Source organism: Nesoenas mayeri, assembly GCF_963082525.1.
Source record: "Nesoenas mayeri genome assembly, chromosome: Z".
Taxonomy (NCBI): domain Eukaryota; kingdom Metazoa; phylum Chordata; class Aves; order Columbiformes; family Columbidae; genus Nesoenas; species Nesoenas mayeri.
This window is the reverse complement of record NC_137542.1, coordinates 15,189,778-15,210,788: the sequence shown is the minus strand read 5'-3', so window position 1 is coordinate 15,210,788 and position 21,011 is coordinate 15,189,778. Positions and strand designations below refer to the sequence as shown.

At 37.9% G+C, this 21,011-nt stretch overlaps 1 protein-coding gene across 1 annotated transcript in view; it reads right to left on the bottom strand.

Moving 5' to 3' along the window:
- Positions 1-774: 774 nt before the first annotated feature.
- MLLT3 (MLLT3 super elongation complex subunit) overlaps positions 775-21,011 on the bottom strand; it is a gene marked incomplete at its 3' end in the record, with an annotated part of 124,083 nt that continues 103,846 nt past the window's right edge. Inside the window, exons 7-12 of the mRNA XM_080362756.1 lie at positions 18,462-18,540; positions 13,940-14,072; positions 12,324-12,423; positions 9,098-9,169; positions 7,745-7,816; positions 775-906 (exon numbers count right to left, since the gene is read on the bottom strand). Of these exons, the coding sequence (XP_080218882.1) occupies positions 775-906; positions 7,745-7,816; positions 9,098-9,169; positions 12,324-12,423; positions 13,940-14,072; positions 18,462-18,540 (588 nt within the window). The remainder of the gene's footprint in view (positions 907-7,744; positions 7,817-9,097; positions 9,170-12,323; positions 12,424-13,939; positions 14,073-18,461; positions 18,541-21,011) is intronic.

Sequence of the window (21,011 nt, the reverse complement as noted above, 5' to 3'; positions counted from 1 at the left end):
ACATAACATTTTTTGTTCAAAGTCCTACTGGTTTATTCACTAAGGCTAAACAGCAAGTCATATGATCCTATTTGGTGCATTTTCTACCATGATCAAGATCAATAAACGGATAGAGCCAAGGACCTGTGGTCCAACCTGCTATGGTCCAACCCACTGTGGCAAATGGGAAACACAATATAGGACCACTGTATAATCCCCAACTTTGTGTCTTGTTTCCTGGAACTGCAGAAGCAGAAACAAGACTGTAGTGTTTTAAGAGATTAGAGAAACATAGCAAGAAGTGGCATTTTAACATGAATAAGGGTACTAGGCCTGTGATAGTACTGCATCAAAAAAGCACACATGGGACTCCACTGCTTGCAACATCTGGTAGTGTCATTCAATGACTTGTTGACTTCAGAATGCATGTATGCAGTAATAAATAGATCAGTTATGTAGTAAGGCAGTGTGCTGAACATGCATTCATCTTGTGGACTAGGACACCACAGAGAGATACATGATACCATACACATTCATTAAGACTAAGTATGTTTTTGTTTTTGTGTGTTTGTTTTTCAAGGCTATCCAGGCAAACTCTTCCAGAGCATTTTCTTCTTAAGAACAGAGGTGCTCTGAGTCTTGTCACTTGTCTTCTCCCTTATCAAGAGATGATGACTGGCTTTAAGGAAAAATAAAGCTGAAGGAGGTTGTTTTATTTTTTCCCCCCGTTTTGGTTGCATCATTCTGAATGTTTCATTTAAAGAACAGTTTTTGATGCAGCCAGATGCTGAATCCTCAGGAGTTTCCAGATGTTTCCAGGTAACTCTGTAGTTTACGGACTGTGGTTTTGTCCAGTGAGCAAAGATCAAAGTCAAAGGTTGTGTTTGTGATATGAAAATGTCCAGTTTCTTCTATGAGATTTACTATCTGAAAGGAAAGAAAAGATGCAGTTGAAGATTTCAGGAGTTTCACATGCCGACTGAATGTATTAACATGCTACCCACCAAGTATGGCATGGAAGGCATAAAACAAGCCCAACACTTGCAGGTTAAACCATTATTCTTGTCAATTAACTTTCTTTCTGACAAGAACTATGGTCCAGACCACAGCATCTAGTTCGTTGTTGTTGTTTTGCTTTAGATCATCATCATCATCAACCATAATCCCAGTTTGGCCATCTGCTCTTCTACCCAACACTAACATTGGGAATATAGTTTTCAAATGTAACACCCTCTCCAAGCCCAAACAACTAAAAAAAAAAATCCAGGTAGATGTCTGTCTGGAATATTTATGTGTGGGTAGCTGCTAAGCAGGTTACTTTAGAAAACAATTGGCATAAGCCTTTCTGCAAGCAAGGGAAAGAAGTAAATACTTATAGAATTTAGTTCACACCAAAGAAAAAAATGTATTCAAGAGCTCTCACATCAACTGTTAGTTCACATACTAGCAGTTATTTCTTGAGCAATGGACTTGAATTGAATTTTTTCTTTTTAAACCAAATCAGCCATGAAAGACTCCTACCAATGGCAAAAGAAGACAGAGCCAGACTCTTTCCAGTGGTGCCCAGTGATAAGACAAGAGGCAATGGGCACAAACTGAAACATAGGAGGTTCCCCCTGAAGATCAGAAGCACCTTGTCACTGTGAGGCTGACCCCACTGGCACAGATTGTCCAGAGGGGTTGTGGGGTCTCCATTCCTGGAGATATTCAAAAGCCATGACCTCCAGAGATCCCTTCCAACCTCAACCATTCTACAGCTCTGTGAAATCAACAGTACATATCTAACTTGTGTCTTTTAACATTTTTAGTCTCTGAACGGCAGTCTAAATTTTTTTAAGAGCGGTCATACTCAACACTGAGTTGCTGTAACAAGTAACTCAAGATATGTTAAGTTCTAGCATGTGCAGTTACCTAAAAAAAACCTTCAGCATCTTGGAAAGCGCAAGCATTATTTGTCAAATACAGCTAATGCAGTGCCAACACACCATATCTATGAATCTCTTATGTGCTGTTGCATTCCAAGAGACAGACATCCCAGCTGGGCACACAGAAGGGCAGCCCATCCTGAAGCTGGCCACTGAGAAGTGTCATGGACTGACTGAAAATTGCTCTTCTGCTCAGCCTTTCCAGTCATCCCTTCTGCAACACTCAGGCTAGGCTCAATGTCCTGTTTGCACCCTTCAATGCGAAACCCATTTAGTTGTAGGGCTTCCATATACACCTCCACTGAAATGCTACTGCTAGATATTTCCTGCTTGTTGAGCTTTATTACTCCAACTCTAATTTCTTTCCCACAGCTGGAGGAGATACAGATGTATGCACACCTGGCTTACAGAGCATATCTTAAAATGACAAATGTGGTAGGAATACACCAACTTGTAAAACAACAATGAATTTAAACTAAATCTTTTGTAATTTTCTGCTCCCCATTTCATTATGTAGGATGTGTTCTCGGATCACAAAAGAAAAGACTATGTTGATGATAAATTTAATAAGTTCATATGTATTGTAAGGCACGGAATGACACAACCTAGGGTGGCTTAAACAGAATGGAAACAAGATAAAATCATGAGGGAACTGCCCATTACCATAAAAATCTCCCCTTCCAATCACATCCCATTTTCCAGGTTGGGGAAAAATAAAAGAAAAATATGTTTAACTTGGTTTGCAGCTGTCCAGAATTCTGAAAGTCCTTAGGAATACCCATGCTTTTCATAACACTTCATTTAAATCTGTGCCTCTTAGCATTAATTTTTTTCCATATGGGAATTTTTAATCTAAAATTGCCAGCTTCATTTATCCACTTGTTGATTCACAGACGGTAACACTTTTCCATCTCCTACCGTTTTGCGATTAATACGAGAGGGGAAAAAAAAGTCAAATGGGACAAAACTGATTGCTACCAGAAGGAAACTTCGATATGTGTTATTTGTCATTCTAACTTTTGACACTCCCTTGAGCCTCATCTAAAAGAGAAGCTAAGGAGTCAATCTGGACTCCTTTTGTAAAGTTAGGAATATAATCTCAGGCTGAGTCTCTGAATATCCACTGTGTGACAGATAAATAGCTGCACAAGTAGTTTAAACAAGCCAAAACCAGGAGGATGGAGCTATGCTGAACAACTCTGTGTAAAGCCTTCTTAACATTATAGTGAAAGAGTACCACCCCTCATAACACCCACAGCAATATACGTGATTTAAGAAACAAAGATTACATAGGTGTTAATACATGTATTTTTAAACAGCACTGTATATTTTGAAAAATTGATAAGCACTTTTATTGATCAGGTTCTGCTTTGGGCTTTTAAGCTCTAGGCCAAGGGAAATATAAACATTTTAAACATATCACTCATCCAGCCCTCAAGAAATATAGCCAGTATGTCAGGGCATCTGGTAAATCAGACTGAAATGAACCTCAAAAGTTTTAATGGATGTACAAAAATATATCAAGATAAACCCAGACAGCTCAATGAAAAACACCTGCCTGTGTGCCAGCCAATGAGGAATTCATGACTTATAGTATTAGCATGCACATTTCTTACGCTATTCAGAAATACTTGAAAAAGAATAAAAGCTTGAGATAAGCTGCCAGGAAGTCTGACAGTTATAATATTAAAAACACAGCATTAAAAAGTTTTATTCCAAGAGCTCAGGCTGCAAAGAACAAAAATACCCCATTTGTTCCTGCTGTAGTAAGCTTTCCTTTTCTGCTATAATGTACGTCTTGTTTACATAATGTCCCTCCAGCTCTGTTTCATCATTATCGATCATAGTACAACTATTTATCTCCCTTTAAACAAGCAAGTGAGTGTGTGTGTTTAAGGAAGTCAAAGTGCAACTAATGACATAGTCATTTTTCAATTTATGGAGGGTTTTAGACCATTTGATAGTTTCCAGACCTGCAAGCTGCCCCTTGCAAAAAACTCTCAGAAGACAGTTGCCATCTCAAGTTAAGCACCTTGTGGACATGAGCAATATAATTTTCAGCAATGCTACATGCTCCCAATTTCTTCTTTATGCCTGTGCTTTCTAGTGCACTGACTCTGAGGAGATTTTTCACCAGCTGCGGACATGAATTCTGATGCCTCAAAGTACGAGGCAGCCTTACCAGAAATCTTGTTGCCTTTCATGGAGTCATGCTAACACCATCTGCACTGAAAATACAGAGTTAGGAATGCAGCTTTAGCCAGCCAAATTTGAATATATGGGACATGCAGCATTAATATCTGATTGCAGATTCAGTTATCCCCACTATTTCACTGCAAATCACAGAGTAAAAAAAAAAAAAAGCCTTATCACTGCAAATCCCAAACCCTTTCTTTACAGTGAGAGACACATTTCTTTTTAAAATGTAATTTCAGACCAATTTCTGTCTAGCTGTGATCAAATATTCACATTAAAAAATGCTCAGGTGATTCTGATTCTCACAGGACTTATTTCTTGGTCAAGTGTCTTTTTTCACCTGCCTTCTCCCTCTTCGGCAACGCTTAGATAGATATCTATAGGTATAATTTTACATCAGGATTACTTAGATACATATCCAAGCACTTGCAGTTCAGTATCACATTTCTGTTGCCTCCTGGGGTTTTTTTTGTGGATTTATTTCAGCTTCCTTTAACAAAGTGTCTCAAGGAGAAATGCCACTCTTGGGAAAGAGCCACATTCTCAAATAAATACATTTTTCTCATGTCCAGCTGGGTCACATTCCTATTTGTTGTTACGTCTATAAGACTTGGTCTTAAAAACCAAGATTGCAAAAACCTGTCCTGCCCTTTTCACATCCCTCAGCACAAGTTTCAAAATCCAGTGCTTTTGAATGATCAATGCTTTCATCTTCTTGCAAGTCCCTTCTTTAAAAATTCCCCAAAAGTCTGTGGGCAGCAGACTTTGACATGTGCAAGAGATTATTACCTTCCCTGACATAAACTAAAGGGATGAAAATCACCACTCAGGAACACACAACATCTCTACCACCATTCCACTTCCAAACCGACATTGCCTTTTAAACTCTTGCAGCTATTTACAATTTTCTGTTGCATACTTTTGCACTCAATCCCTCTTATCACTTAGTAGCCAGCATCCCTTTCTCCAGCTTTATCCCTTACCCTCCTGACTTCTGTAATTCCTATAGTCTCTATATACTTTGATTTCTTGGTCTAGAAATTTCACATTAATTCTTAAGATCTTTCTCAGCTCTGTACTCTTTTTATTTTTGTGCTCACTGGAAGTTATTTCACAGTAATTACATAGCTGCATAGCAGTAAGGACATTTAGCATGGGATGATAGTTTATTTGTAATGCAGAGAAGCACTGATTCTCTGCAAGTTATCCGTTCAGTATTGTGAACATGTTTCTGTAAACTGATAAAATCATATGAACGAATGCACTGCAGAATATTGAGGGTTTAGAAGATTTTAAAACAAAACTGTTTTATTTGTTTTATAACAGCATAAATTATCTGCTGGTGCACACTGGCTAACAGACAAGTGGTGAGTAAGTTGTCTCTTGCGTTGAATTCTGGTAACCTTCATAGCCAGGACCACAAGGTTACCAGCTACCATTGCAGAACTACACCGCTGTCCCAGCCTGCAGAGCTTAGGACTTAGGTGGTTTCATGGGAGATTCTGAAAAAAACCCCACATATTCAAACCCTTTTGTGCAAAGCAAGAGTAAAAACAAGCAAGAAATGTTTGTGGTGTTGTTCTTTTTGTGAGGGTGGTCTAGCAGTGGAACAGAGTCCTGGAGGCTGTGCTGTCTCCATCCTTGGAGCTTTTAAAATCCTGACCGGATAAGCCCTGAGCAGCCTGATTTGACCCCACAGTTAAGCCTGCTCTGGGACTAGAAAAATCCCTTCCAATCAGAATTCTTATCCTAAGAAATATTTTCCAAGCAGGTAAGATGGTTCAAGTTGAATTCATGATCTTCTTTTTCATCTGGTAGCATTTAACTGTATTTGGCAGAGAAGACACATTCACCTTTGTTAGAAAAAAGATGGGTTCATCCACTAAAGCTTCTTCAGTCTGATGTTACAGTACTGTTATAATCTGCTTCATGGGAATTTACTAACATAAGGAAAAACTGTGTGAGAAGAAATACAACTGAGCTGGAAGATTAAGAGTATCCTATTCTGAGTAAGTGAAAAAAAAAGGTATATTCTTGCACATTTTAAACTAAAAATAGACTTTTTCTTTTTCCTAAATGTATTTATCAGACAACAGAAAGCATTCGTTCATTGACCTTTGCCTCACCACTCGTGTGAAGAGTATAATTTAAATACTGCAGTGCATGCCTTCTCATAGCACAGTGCTTAATTAGTTGTATTATAAAAATTAGGTTGATGTACAAATGGTGCTGTTTTGTTTCCTGGGAAACTGTTCTTGCAGACTGTTTCCTTTGTCTGGAGTGTGTGCAGGCTGTCGATACAGCCCCAGTGAAAGCTGTATTTATGGCCAGACCATGCAGACTACGACATCGGTACAGTTCTGCACTGATAGCTGGTAACTGTAGTCCTGGTCAGAGGTCTACCAGCAGTGAAACCATTTGACAGCCATGCCTGAGCTAACTGGGGAAGTAAATGCTCAGGAAGCAAAGCCAAGGCATAAATTTACAATACAGTGTTTTTTTCAGACGCACTTTCTATGTGAACTCTCTAAGAGTTAATGGATAATGTAAAGTGGAGAGGGTCTTGAAACTCCTACCTTTTAGTCTCCTGCACAAATTATCCAATGCAGGTAAAATTCGCCATGATTCTGAAAGTGTGCTTTGTTTCCCTTTGTAGACAAAAGGGAACTTGGGAAAGAACAATACATTAAATATGAAGGATAACTAATATGCAGCATTATGTATCGTAACTCATGAAATCTGACAGAGCTATCACAATTCCTCTTCAGCTAAGATTATCCTCAACCAAGGTCTTCCTTTTCACTGATCTTTCATTTGTTTTCTCATCTTTACCTATATTGAGCTTGAACTAATAAACAGATTAATGCCACAGCCTACAAAATATTTTTAACACACTTATCCAAGCGCTGATAAATTTGAGGAGTGATTGCAATAATTTATTTAGAAGTGATAAAAATTTCCATCTTTACAACATGTCCACAACTGGCACATGATTTTGCTAAACATAATAAAACCATCTGCGCTGCGATTGCATCTGCTTGGTTAGCAGATAGTACCTGACAATGTTGCCCAAAACAAAGAATACTATTCTTTGTTCTTACTATTGCATAACCTTTCAATCAATTTGGAGCCTTCTTGGTTTACGTATTTTCATATTTTACTCCCTCCACGACTTCAGATTACTTGATGAATATATTGTGTTTTTCCACACAGTGAGTTTTGCTTGAATTCCGTGTTTCCTGTTTGCCATAGAAAACATCTTTAATTGTTCCTGAGAAAATGCCAGTCCTTTTCAGGAAAAAAGCAACAAGATTTTTATCAAGTTATGGTGCACTGCTGTATCCATTCTCTCATCCTGTTTTCATAATTATTGGTACAGTATGTTGGCAAACATAAGAACGAATGGGTGAAAAATTTATCTCAGGGAATTTTTACACATTCTATAAATGGTATTGTCACATTAAATAACAAATTTTTTTAAAAAGTGCCTAAGCTGCGCTGAAAGTGGTAACGGGCTGTATATGGATTTTACAGGTTTGAACATTATTAAACCTGATTATAGAGTTTTAGATGAAGGGGAAAAATAGATATGACTTCACAACTTCAATGAGCACGCTGTGATATTGCATGAGAGTGCTCCTCACCTGCTGCAGTATATGTCTCTCTCTCAATGTCATTAATCTTCTGTGGAGCTCTACTAGTTCATCGAGATATGCCTAGAAATAAATCCCCCCCCCATAAACAACTTGTTAATTAAGTCATAGCTATGTATTTCAAAAACTTCAGATGTCTTCAAAAACAATACAAATGGAAATTTTATTTTAAGTTTTCTTTGACCTATATTTTTAGGAGTCTGGCTTTCTCTAGCTTAATGCAATCCAAATATAAGCTTTTGTGGGTTTTCTTAGATACTTCATGCCAATGAAAATCTTATTAGGTGGTCCTTTGCTGTAGAAGATAATATCTATATCTCAACTGTGGCAAAAAGTGTCAAACAGACTAGGGATATCAAAACAGCATCTTTAAAAAACATCTCCTACCTTTCCCCATGAGATCCAAACCTAAAGGCTCACAATGAAATCCCTCTTTTTCTCTAAAGCTACTTAATTTTCTGTGTCAACAGGCAGATATAATGTGGGAAGATCAAGCATGGTAGATTCCACTGTCCTCCTTCCTGGGATGCCAAACATGTCCCACCTCTCCACCCAATTATCAACTTTGTTCTTCAGCCTGAACCATCAGAAACCTTTTTTCTTTCAAGCAGAGAGAGATACAGCACCCAGCTTAAGAAAACAAAAAGCGTATGGATCAGGCAACTGAAAAACTAGCAACAGATAGTGAAACTTTGGTCTCCCACCTCACAGGATCACAAAGTTGACACTAATACCTGTAAAATAGAAACCCCCAGTGGAACTTGTTCATCTGGGAAATTGGGCTGTGTTCACTCACATGAGGACTTAGACCTCTTACCCATGGCCAGCTGACATGATTTTAAACAAAGGTGTCTTTCTCCTTGTTAAAATTAAGCTATTGGTTCACGTAATTCTAGTTAACAAGCTGAATCACACTGCCACTTCCTAATGCACAGGCCTCAGAAAGGATTCTGAAAAACATATATATTTTTTTCCATTGATTGACTTATTGGCTACAAATATAGCTGTGAATTCTGCTCTTCAAAGATTATCATTTCATCTGTGAAGCACAATGCAAATTCATGGTGGAGAGTAGCTAAAATAATAGATGGTAGATTCGCAACTGGTGACATTTGTTAAACCACCACATCTATTGAAGAAAAAGAAAAAGCTTTCAAAACAGCACAGAAGAATTAAGAATTACAGAAAAAAACAAAACCACAAAATAAAGATCTGCACCTAAAGGAACACAAAGCAAACATGTACTATTTACTGGGATTTGCATTCTGTAACAAAGGTTGGTGTTTAGTAAATACATTAATAGCACATTCTAGACTAATTCACTGTTACCTCATTCTCATTTACCTTATCACAATCCCCATTCTTTATTTGCTTATCAGACTTATTTTGCTTTATTGGACTTTTCACTTCTAATACCTGGAAAAGAAAGAAAATCTTGTAAAAATTAAATGCATTATTGGATATAGTTACATCTGAAAAACTCTGCTATCAGTTAATAACACAAGGAATATAATATCTGGAGAAAATGTAATCAAAACTCAAAACTCAGCTTTTAATTCTTTAATCCATACAATCTATTCACATGTTTCAGAAAAAAGCAGCTTACAGCAGAAAATGCTGAGTTGCTGGAATGAGGTGATATGGGTATTATTAATTCTTAAAATAATTAATTTCACATTATTTAAAGACTTCTCAACACTTTTTCGTGTCTTGGGCATGTTGGTAGAATAAGAGGTGTGATTGTGCAGGTGCAAAATGACCCTGAGGTATGCTGCAGTGCTTTTGAAATGTCACGCGACCAGTACATATTTCCTGTTCTTTCCCCCCGCTCCGCCCCAAGGGTGTCTCTTTTCTTCCACAGGGATTTTGAGACACAGTCTTTGAAATGACTGTATGAGTTGTAGCTGAAAAAAAAAAAAGCTTTTGACAGTAATTTCTCTTGCACTTATGCAGTACTCTTCCTTCCATGCCATACAAAGCCATTTACTACCACATTAGTAAACCCAAGAGTGCTTTGTCCAGTACTGAACCACACCAACGAGCAGCAGAGCACCATGCTTAGTATGAAAATTTTAGGATTAAAGGAAGGAATATTTGGGGGAAACAGAACTGTAGATTTTTCTTCTGATTTTTCCCACACACGACACACTTTTTTGAAGCTGAAAGTAGAGTTAAAAAAACAGCCATCACATTCCTAATCTAGAATACAATTGTTTCTTCTGAAAAAACAGAGGAAAATAAATGATTGCAGATGATGGAAGATTTTGTTTAACCTTTCATTATAAGTAACACTAATATCACTACCATGATTATCTCCAACACCACACTGGACAGTCACAACACATGACAAAACTCAGCAAATAAACAAGGAAATACAGTCTGTAAAAGCAGGTCTTCTAGACTAGCAAGAAGCTTCACTGACAGCTTTCTTTATATCCCCTGTCATTTCTAGTTCCCTCAGTATACATGACTAAAATTGCATGCATGCTTCTCAGCCTGACAAGCACCATAAGAAACAGAGCAGACAGGCAGCTACTTCCCTATATAAAAAAAGTAACTGCAGATCTGGATTTAACTTTACCTAATCAGAACGCAATATGTGATCCTTTCCTGAAGAAAAATCCCAGTTCTTCAATTCAATATCCCCTAGGATTACTGCTGTGTAGGCCAGGGGAAGAAAAAGTCTTGTATTCAAAAAAAAAAAAAAAGACCTCTAGGCATGGATCCAGTACCTTTTAGATGCTTTTCTTTCTTTTAAATGAAAAAAAAAAATAATCTTGATTTCAAATATAATCTTAACAAGAACACAGTATATTTGAAAAAGTTGCTTCCTTGCAGTGCTCTTGATGTGTGGTTGAAATCTAACGTCTTAAGCACTCTTGTTTAGATGAGACACAACATAATGACATCTGAAGAATCATAGAAATAACTGTCTTAGCTCTTTAGTTCTGTGAATGGACTTTGTCAATACAAGCCTGATTTCATCAGTCAAAATAATCATCCTGGTAAGCAGCACTATACTACCAAGCAGAGATTTCAAATGTGGCTATGGTCCACATAATTTGAATTTTCACAAAGCTTCCCTAAATTTATCATTTTCAGCTCAATTATGAAATTCAGCTCAAAATTCTATAAAAATAGAAGAAGGTATGTGACATTCAATTTTAGCTGGTATACTGCTATTGTTTGGAGTGTCTAAATGGGCTGGTAGACCTTCTGTTAGATCATGGAAGGAAAAAGGAAAATGAAAGATGTGACTGTGTGGGCTGCTGATATTGGGAATACAATTGCTTAACAATTACATTGCCTCTGTAGAAGTTATTCATTAAACAACAAGCCATAGATAGATGTTATTTGTCTTGTGCTGATGTTTCCAATAAATGCAATATTCTTCATCTTTATAGTTTGCTTTTTGCCCTCAAAAGACTGTCTCTTAAAAACACGTAACTTTGGTACAGATCAGCTTAGAAAAGCCTACAGAGTTTCTGGTGGATAGTTAGAATGCTTTCTGGACATGGAATCTTTCCTCTCTACATGCACAAACTACTTCCCAGGTTTTTTTCTTCCATAGTGTATTTGAACTTAACTGACAGGAATGGCAATGTTTAGGTTTTGCATTATCAGTAAGCTTGTATTGGAAACCTTTTTAGAGAAGCAATGACAACTAAATAATTTCTGCCAGATAATGGAAGCAGTTAACCTAAGAGACACAGGAAAGACTCATCCATAAAACTTACCATCTAAACCACAAACTTTCATTAATACATTATATAGACACTATTCTAACGATATCAATACTGTAAGCAGCCATTTATTGCCAGCCAGCAAATTTCATGACTGCTTTGCTTTGTGTATGGTCCACCTGATACTAGGAGTGAATTATGGCTCCCTATAATAAGTGCCAAATGATATATTCTATAAATTATGGGCTTTTTTAAAAGAATATCAGATTTTGAGTTTAATTTTTATATTTAGAGAGTCTTACTCTATTGGTGAATGGGGATGATGTCACTCTCAAACTCTAATTCCCATTTCTCCCTGATGTCCCTGCAGCTCTAGGCTGTTTAGTTTTTTTTCTCTAAAAAACAGAACTACCCTACTTTCCCACCTCAAATATTACAACAAAGTTAGCTCTTACAGATATAGAGCAAGTACTCTGACAGTGAAATAAAAACTATTGTATCTTCTAGATAAACACTGTGGGGCAGTGGGGGGGACAGAACAGAAGAATGAATAAACTCCTGAGAATGAGCCTATTGACATGAACCATGTCTACTGCTAACACAAACCGAAATCTCTATTAGTTGTTTGACTGATACTGTAAAGCTGGTTTGTATCGTGTACCTTACAAAGATATAATTATTCATATGGCAAGGACACATTTCTTAAAATACTGATGAAAACATTACCTTTGGTCATTAGCATTTGCTAAACCAAATACCACTTCTCCTGAAAAAAGCCCCAAACAAACCAAAACTCTTATGTCAGTTTACAGACTATGCCACTGCACTGAAGTAATCAGAATGCCATATCAGCTCCCCAGGACTGTATTTACAAATACTGACTTTACCTGGTTGTTGTTGGTTTTCAGTAAAGGTGGCGCTGGTTCATGGCGTAGTGGTGAGGAAGCCGAACTGCTGTCACTGTCGCTGCCATCACTCAGACTAACCCTATGGAAAAAGAGAGCCAAAAAATTACACCCGCAGACCAAGGGCTGTCAACAGGGGTGAACTGCACTTGTACTTTGAGGTAGGACACTAAGAATGACCCCTCACTAAGCAAGCCATCATTAACCAACCTCATGTGAAAGAGAGGCAACTGAGCAGGGCTGTGCTCCATGAAAAGCTCAGCACAGGAAGGAGAACAAGGGTGTCTGCCTGCACTTGGGTGAGATGCCATGTCTGTGTAACAGCATCTATCATCACAGAAATGGTTAAATATTTAGAACATTAAACTGCTGTTCCCAGTGTTCCTGGAGCAAGATCGCATCTCAGTTCATAGCCATGTGTTTTAAATATACTTTTCTGCTCTTCTAAAAGCTTTCTAAACAGCTGCACTTCCCACTTGGACAAGAGTTTCACTGAAAAATTCCTCGCTCCTTATCATAAATAACACTTTTTTTCCTGGCTAAAATTTAAAAGCTTCGTGTCTCAGAAGAGGTCCAGTGAAAAAGCTCAGATCCTAGTCAGTCTCATCATTTATGTACTTAGGAACAACCAAGTATACTTATTTGTTAGAAGAAAGTAAAAATGGTTATTTGGGATAAAAAGTAGAGAAACATTAGCCTTAAAATTTTGTTAAAAAACTGAAACAGAATCTCCATACTTAGAGACAAGCTGAGCCTGAGATAATCCTTTATACAATCACCAACACAAACAAATTCTTAAACTACTAGACATCTTGGTCTTTTTCTACTTAATTCCTGCTGTTAAAGTCCACCAGGGAATTGGCTGACATTACCTTCCCATTTAAGCAGTAGCTGATACTGGTGTTCAAGTGCTGTTCACTCACAGCTAAACCCTGTGGATCAGATAAAGATCCCACTATGAAAAGGTTCAAGAGAGATTGTTTCAGGTTTTCAACAACATTCAGGTGGAGCTTCAAGCTGCCTGAAGAACAGATGATTTTTGGAATGCCCCCTTAAGGTTGTAGCTAGGATGCAAAAGCATAATTTAAAAAGCAGTTTCTGTGACAGTTAATTGCTTTACCTTCTGTCTGCACTTTTACATGTTACCTACTGCATACCACACAGAATTAACTTGAAATTCAAATTTCACTAGTTCTGATCCAATTTAACAACCTAATCTAAAGCTGGTAAGTAGATCTTGAAAACAAGACACTATGCACAGAATAGCTCATCAGTCAATTAAAGGACTTAATTCTATATCATTTATGCCAAAGAGTAATTGTGACTACTCCCCTGAAGTCACAATGGCATGAAATCAAGGAAAGTCAAATGAATGAGGATCATCATAACCATGGGGATTAGTACAGAAGCACTTTGTATTTGGAATGGCTAATCTTGATAGTTTTTAGAAGAGGCAGTTTTATATGCACATGCTTTAAAAAGAGAGGCTGAATTCCTGCCCATTTGTTACTCCACACTTTGAGAACATAGACCTCACCATATTACTAACAAGCACAACGTCTTGGCCACCAGGCTACTTGCAATCACAAGACACTCACCTTCGACTCCTGCTTCCTCCTCGTGTATTTACAGGTCGTTCCAACTCAGAATCATTGTCATTCTCATCCACTTCATCTGATTCATCTTCATTATCATCTGAATGCAGATCTTTCATTATAGACCTCAATGGACCTGAAACATCAGAGACAATAAAATACACAAATGAAGTTCACTTCACAGTGTTGCAGGCAACTCATCCAGCTTTGTATATGATGAAAAACTATTGTCCCTGCACGGGTGTTGGGAGGAGAGAGTCTTAAACATTAAACAAACGAAGTAATTCACTGGGGGCTTATGCTGCAGGGACTTATCCATGAATCATTTACTCACACAAGCAACTTAATCAGCTTCAATAGACTTACTCATGACAGTGAAGTGACTCGTATGTTTAAGTGTTTGCAGGATTGGCCCCCTGGACCATAGCTGAAGTCAAATACTGTCATGCCAGTAGAAATTGACTATTACTGTATTATTATTACTATTATTATTGGAAAGTAAGATACTTTTTCATCACTGGGTTTTCACATTTTTTGCTTTCTCAAAGAGTATTATATGTGAGTAAATATCTACAGGGATATACTCATCAGTACTATTACATTTGTGAGGTTATTACATGTATTGAGAAGCAGAGTCTAACAAATCGTTCCAACTCATACTGGCCAAGGCAGTCTCTGTCTTCCCATTTTTATTTATTTAGCTTTAGCTGTTCCCTTTATTTCAGGGTAAATTTCAGGTCAAGTAAGCACTTCACCATATTCATATGTAAAAAGTGCATCAATCCCACATAACACTATGCTATCTCTTTTCCTGAATTGACAGAAGGTACAAAGCTTGACTGCCTCATAAAACTGCGTGAAATTCAGTTTGGGATTTTGGTTTGATTTTACTCAATTTATTTTGCTTTAAAAGTTACAGAAAGAGGAATATATGTTTAACATATCTGGGAAATGTAACACTACAACTGCTTGAAATATAAGGAGGCAAAAGCAACTTATAAGAGGGAAGGAAGCAAGACTGATGCCAGAGGGCATTTAACTCTAAAGTGAGAGACATGAAGCAGCAAACAAAAGCAATGGTGATGGCTGCAGGAAAAGCAATTACAACTACGGTTCTGTAATTCCTGCAGCCCAGGAAACACTAGTACTAGTGTGGATGAAGTGAGACTCAGAGTGCTCTTCAAAGGAAGCAACTCTTTATTTGCTCATGGGGAAACAGGGTCAACTTGTGTCATCCTTTGTCACTGCCAGAAGTGAAGACAGACCTCTGCCAGTCATATTCCTAATGCAGAAGGTGTTCCATTCATCGGAGGAATGGCTTCATGGATTATTCCAGACTAAGCAAGGCTCAGATCACAGACATTTTGACTAGTTTTGTGCAAGTGATTTCAAAGCCAATGTTGAGCATGATTTACCACTAAGCTTACACTAGAACTTTCATAAATCGGTGCAGCTTTGGCTGGTTCAGAAGAATGGTTTCTTACCTCTGTTTTTACATCTTAAGGTTGGCTGGGAAGAAGCCCAGATGTTACTGATGGGCAAATTCCTGGTGGACCAGACACTTGTAGAGGCCACAAGGAAAGCAGAACTATACTGATGTGTTTCTTGTCCATGCAGCCACCACTGATTTGTGTTCCACTCTCGGTTACTGTTGGGGTCTCAGGCAGACAATGCTCAGCTACTTGCAAATGGTAACTTGTAGTCTGACTGAATATTTAATTATCTGACGCTTGAAGGAGGGAAAGGACTCCTTCCTTGGCTTTTAATAGGAGCAGTAATTAACATATTTCCTTTAAAAAGGAAAAGAGAGGGCACCATCAACAGCATCTGCACAGGGATGAAGGAAGAATTTGCCCATTTTGATTTTTTGGAAAATATTCTTACTGGTCTGCTTGACTGTTGAGGTCAGTAAATGAGAGCCAAGGCACAGGGAACTAAATGATTTGAGGTAAAGGGTAAGAAAATATAATTATAAATATAGGAAGAAGAATTCCTTGTTTCAAGCAAAATGAAAGGGTAGAACACAAGGGTATTTCCACAGGCTAGGCCTAGCCTAGAAAGGCTAGTTTCACCTTACTGGGCAAAGACACTAAGAAACTTCATGAAAGTTCTACTGAATACAGCTGTCCTTGTCTGCACTGAGAGCAGATGAGTCTCACAGATGAGTCTCTCTCCATAGACCAAAGTCCGCTTCTGAGAATGCATTCATCTCCACTCCCAACATACAGGAGGAAGAAAACGATAAAAAAGACTTGGTAAAGGACAAATGGAAGTATCATCATAGGCTTGATGAAAAAGCAGAGGAAAAGGTCAGTGGGAGGAAAGGAAAAACTATCAACCAAAGCCTAATTTTGTAATTATACTTAGCATGACATATAAAGAGCTCATCTTTCATAAGAGACCAGCACATAACTTCACAACATGGAAACTGGTAGCTATGCTTGCGAGTCACCCAAAACATCAGTTCATGACTTTATTTTCATAATGGAAGCAGAAAGTAAACCAGCACAGATTCCTCGTGATCCCTACACAGCCTGCTCTCCCAAGCTCAAGCTAACTCATTATTATTGTCTATGTCCTGTTTCCAAGTATAGCAGAGGGCTATTTCATACCCTGATACTTCCTTGCTGTGCTCTGGGACAATCAGACAGTCCCGTCTCAAGTTGCCAACAGGCTCATTCCTCTTTCTTAGAGAAGAATGAACGTGGACTGCTGAGACATAACGATCACTGACAGGCTCATAGGCCTTTAACAACCTGTCATTAAGACAAGTTTTCACTTAATGTAGGACCATGTCTGGGACTGTGAAGAGGTAATTTAGTGCCCAGATAGCTGCAGACATTCCTAACAGTCAGCAAAGCACTGATTTTTAGGTCTTTTATTTCTAGCACTGACAGCTAACACTTAACTTAAAAGTCCATGACAACCTTTAAGGATTTGAGAATTTGCTATCTCCTAATGGCTCAGAATAGTTAAGGAGAAACTGAAAACTAAAAGCTGCCCAAGAGCAAGTGCTCTTGGTGAGGAAACAAGCCCCGAGGGCCAAAGAACTTGAAGAACCTTAGGTTAGCCCACTGTTTTTGCAAAAAGAAGTGAAAAAATTTCATGCTGTGGTTTTCTGACACTTGAGTGACCACTGGAGTTCGAACACAATGGAAAAAGAACAACAGCCCTGGCAAGTAACTTCTAATAAAGGAAAAAAGCATGGGTTCTGGCCAGAGAACAATATTCTTAAGAAGGTACAAAAACCAGAAAGACAGTCTGTGATATGTCTTCTATTTGACCCAAAAGAGATGGATGGATCCAGTCTGCTCAGAAGTAAATACTAAGTCAAGAGGTTTTTGCCCAGCATAAGATAACAGATACAGGAATCGGTATCCAAATATTTTGGCTCGTAATGTACAGTTTACACCACTAATGAGGTTTTCATGAGAGCAAAGATGGGGTTTCAGCAAGAATGGTTTCTGTTTAGCCTCAGGTAAACAAAATCAAATGCCTGAAGCTGGTCATCAACCACAGTTGACTTCTGCTTTTGCTTTCTTTCACCTGGAGTAATGCTGCCAGAACACACTAGAAAATCCATACCCATCACCTACAGAAAGGCAGTAGGACAGATATGCACCATGTGTAGATCTGTTTAAAAACAAACTGTCGGCCTGAGGCACTAATATATTTTCATAACATGAAACCAAGTCTACCATTGAGAAATATAAATGGATAGAATAAATGTAATTTTAATTAGTCAAAAGCTGCTTTTTTAATGCTTCTGATCTAAAGAACAAAAGAAAAGCTGATTAAGAATGTTATCAGCTGTACAATCTTATAAACCTAGGGAAAAAGGCCAAGCAGGAACTAACTAGTTTAACAGATCCATGTAGAATGAGTCTCAACTTATTTACAGAAAACCAGCTTTGGCGAATTCTTTGCAAAGAAAAATTTATTTCTTCACTGAGTTACAAGTAAACTGTAATTATTAGCTAGAAAATCAAAATGTAAACTTAAAGTCAACTTCAAGTCTGACCATCATCTTCCTCTGCCACATATTTAAAGTAAATACAATATGCTCTCAAAACTCTGCAATGGCATGGGAGGATCATGGTCCTTTGAAAGGGTCCACACATACACATCCTTGGGCTGCCCATGGGAAGCCACATCTTCCTTCGCAGGGCTTCAGATTGAGCCAGGTGCCATGTCACCTATCCCTGCAGAAGAATAACCTCAAAACCAGAAGCTTTTTCAAGTTTAGCATCTGCTACGTGACTGGCACATACTTAGTGCTTCTCGAAAAAATACCCTTCACAACCTTTTTCCGGATAGACATTTTTTTTCCCTTTTATTTTGCCCTTACAGCCACATCTGAAAAAAAAAAAAAAAATGGAGGAAAAGTCTCTAAAGCAAAACTGTAACCAGCTCAGGCTGTGAAAGGCAGAAAAAAAACCCAACAGTAATGAGATGCCACCAGTTCTGTTTTTATTGGCCCCTTCATTTCACACATTCCTTTCATTTTATTTTCCTTTGTTGGTACCTTGTTGTCTGCTGTTTTGAGATGGTGTAAAACTGGAACTGGAACTGGAGCTGGAACTGGCAGGGCTGGGCTGTTCAGACTTAAAAGGAAAAAAAAAAAAAAAGAAAATAAATAACATTGTAAGATACATTTTTGCCTAAACCCCTTACTGTTAATTACTGCCTAAGGCATGCTGCCAAGAAAAAAGAACTACAGAACAGAATAATACTCAAAGATCTTTATTTCAGGTGTCAGTGAGGCAAACATTGTGGAAATTCCTATGCACTCAACATACACACACACTACTATACCATGTCTAGTCCTTTAGTAAAGCAAATATCCTAATAAAAAGTTCTCAATGTCTTGTTTGAAAGGCTATACAACATGAGGGCCTAAATGAGTTTATAATAGACCTAAGGCTCTTGTGTCCTTTCATACTCTAGTTGCAACATCTTCCAAATAGGTAAGGATAAAGTAGAATCAAAAACCAGAGGAAGACCTGAGCGGACCACACTAAATGCCAGAAAACCTCACACAGTTTTCTTTTTTGTTCCTTAGAAAGCAAGTCTTAAGATGAGGATTCAAAATAAAGTTTTCTGCTGTTATAAGATTTATCCTCATCCCAACACTTTTCATATGTATTAAGACCCTACAGATCGTTACAGTGATTGAACCAGAAGGATTGCCTTGCTACACAGCGAAATTATCTGGAACACACAGATCACAAAATGGAACCAGATTTAAAAAACAGAGTAGTTAAAATCAGTTTACATTACTTAATGAACAGTTCTCTACATTGTTTTTCTACTATTGTTTAAATGTATACATTTCTCTTTAAAATTCTGTAAGATTGCTAAGAAAGGCCTATTACTTAACCTAAAAATTATGTATAATTTTTCTCATAGTGGTTATGGCTTATGAGGGTTCAAACTGGAACACAAGACGTTCCACTTAAATTTGAGAATAAACTTGTTCTCAGTGAGGGTGACAGACACTGGAACAGGCTGCCCAGGGGGGTTGTGGAGTCTTCTACTCTGGAGACATTCAAAACCCACCTGGACACGTTCATGTGTAGCCTCATCTGGTTGTTCCTGCTCCGGCCGGGGGATTGGACTGGATGATCTTTTGAAGTCCCTTCCAATCCCTAACATTCTGTGACAAGTCTTGTTTCCTGTTATCATGTTGCATGTCTCCACTTACTTTTTTGCTGTTTCTTAAGCTCAGTGGCTTGAAGTGCATGGTTGTCAGTATACACTTGAACATTCATTTGTGTACATGAGAGAAAGAACAAATCTGATATCTGGGCTCAAAGGATGCTAACAGAGAACATAAAACAAGAAAGAAGTGTCTGTACAGAGGAAATGGTGAAAATCAGGTTAGGAAGCCAAGAAAATCTGGTTACACTTCAAATTTTATACAACTGCGTTACCATGACGTTGCCATTATCCAGGCTAATGAAAGTTTTCTGACTCTCCTTGCCTGTACAACATCCCTTGTGATTAAGTTAGAACTAAACTGCTCTCAAAAATAACAGCAGTAATATCTAGTCACTGTAAAACTCAATTTTCACACACGCAGGCTACCTAAGCCTAACATCTGCTTTTTCTCCATAAATCAATCTATTGTTGCCTTTCATAATGAGCAGGCAGATTTACAGCCTTTTACTGCCTTTTCTCACAAAGAGAGATGCCTATTTGGGCAACAGAATGCCTGAGAAAAACACCATTAACATCTGCTCTCCTCAAATCAACACCAGCTCCAGTACTCACAGACACACAGGAAAAATACAAACTCTGGACCTGACAGCATGGGCATGTACAGCTTGTATACAGGTCCATCAGCCCTGTGCAAAGAAACAGTGAACAACACAACCCATTTCTGAGTACCAAGAGAGATTCTTACATGGTCCACAGCACCAGACCTTTTTGGAAGACACTGCAGCATCACTTGACAGTGCTCCAAAAATCAAGTAATTCAAGTAATTTTTTTTTTTTTTATAAATTGACTAAACTTCTGCAAAACCATACAAGATTTTCAGCTGTAAAATAATTACGATAACATGAAACAGACTGCACTGATGAATGACCAGAGTCAATGCAAACTTTAGAGACGTCACCATTCTGGAAACTAATTTCAGTCTTCCAGGTTCAGGTTTCTCTCAAACATCTGGTTTATCTGTTGCTTTTGCAGCAAAATTACTAGCTGACAACGGGATTCTGTGCGTCTCCATAAACTGTCTTTTTCCTTCTATTAATTTCAACATGAGCTTTAACTTATGTAAAATCCATGCTTTAAAAGGTAACAAACACTAAAAGACTATCATATTCAGTTTAAAATACTTGAGGAAGTGCTAAAGCTGCAGGGGGAAAAACAAGGAGTCCCACAGGTGCAGAGATATTTGTTACTACTAAAACTTCACCACTTTATTTTTACTGGAAATTAAAACATAAAAGGGAAAAGGCTCAGACTCTTTCATATTGTAAGGCATGCAAACACCAATGAAATTCCTCCATGTCAAAATTTTTTCTCAGTATTAACTAATTGAGACAGAATCACAAGAGAGAATGGATA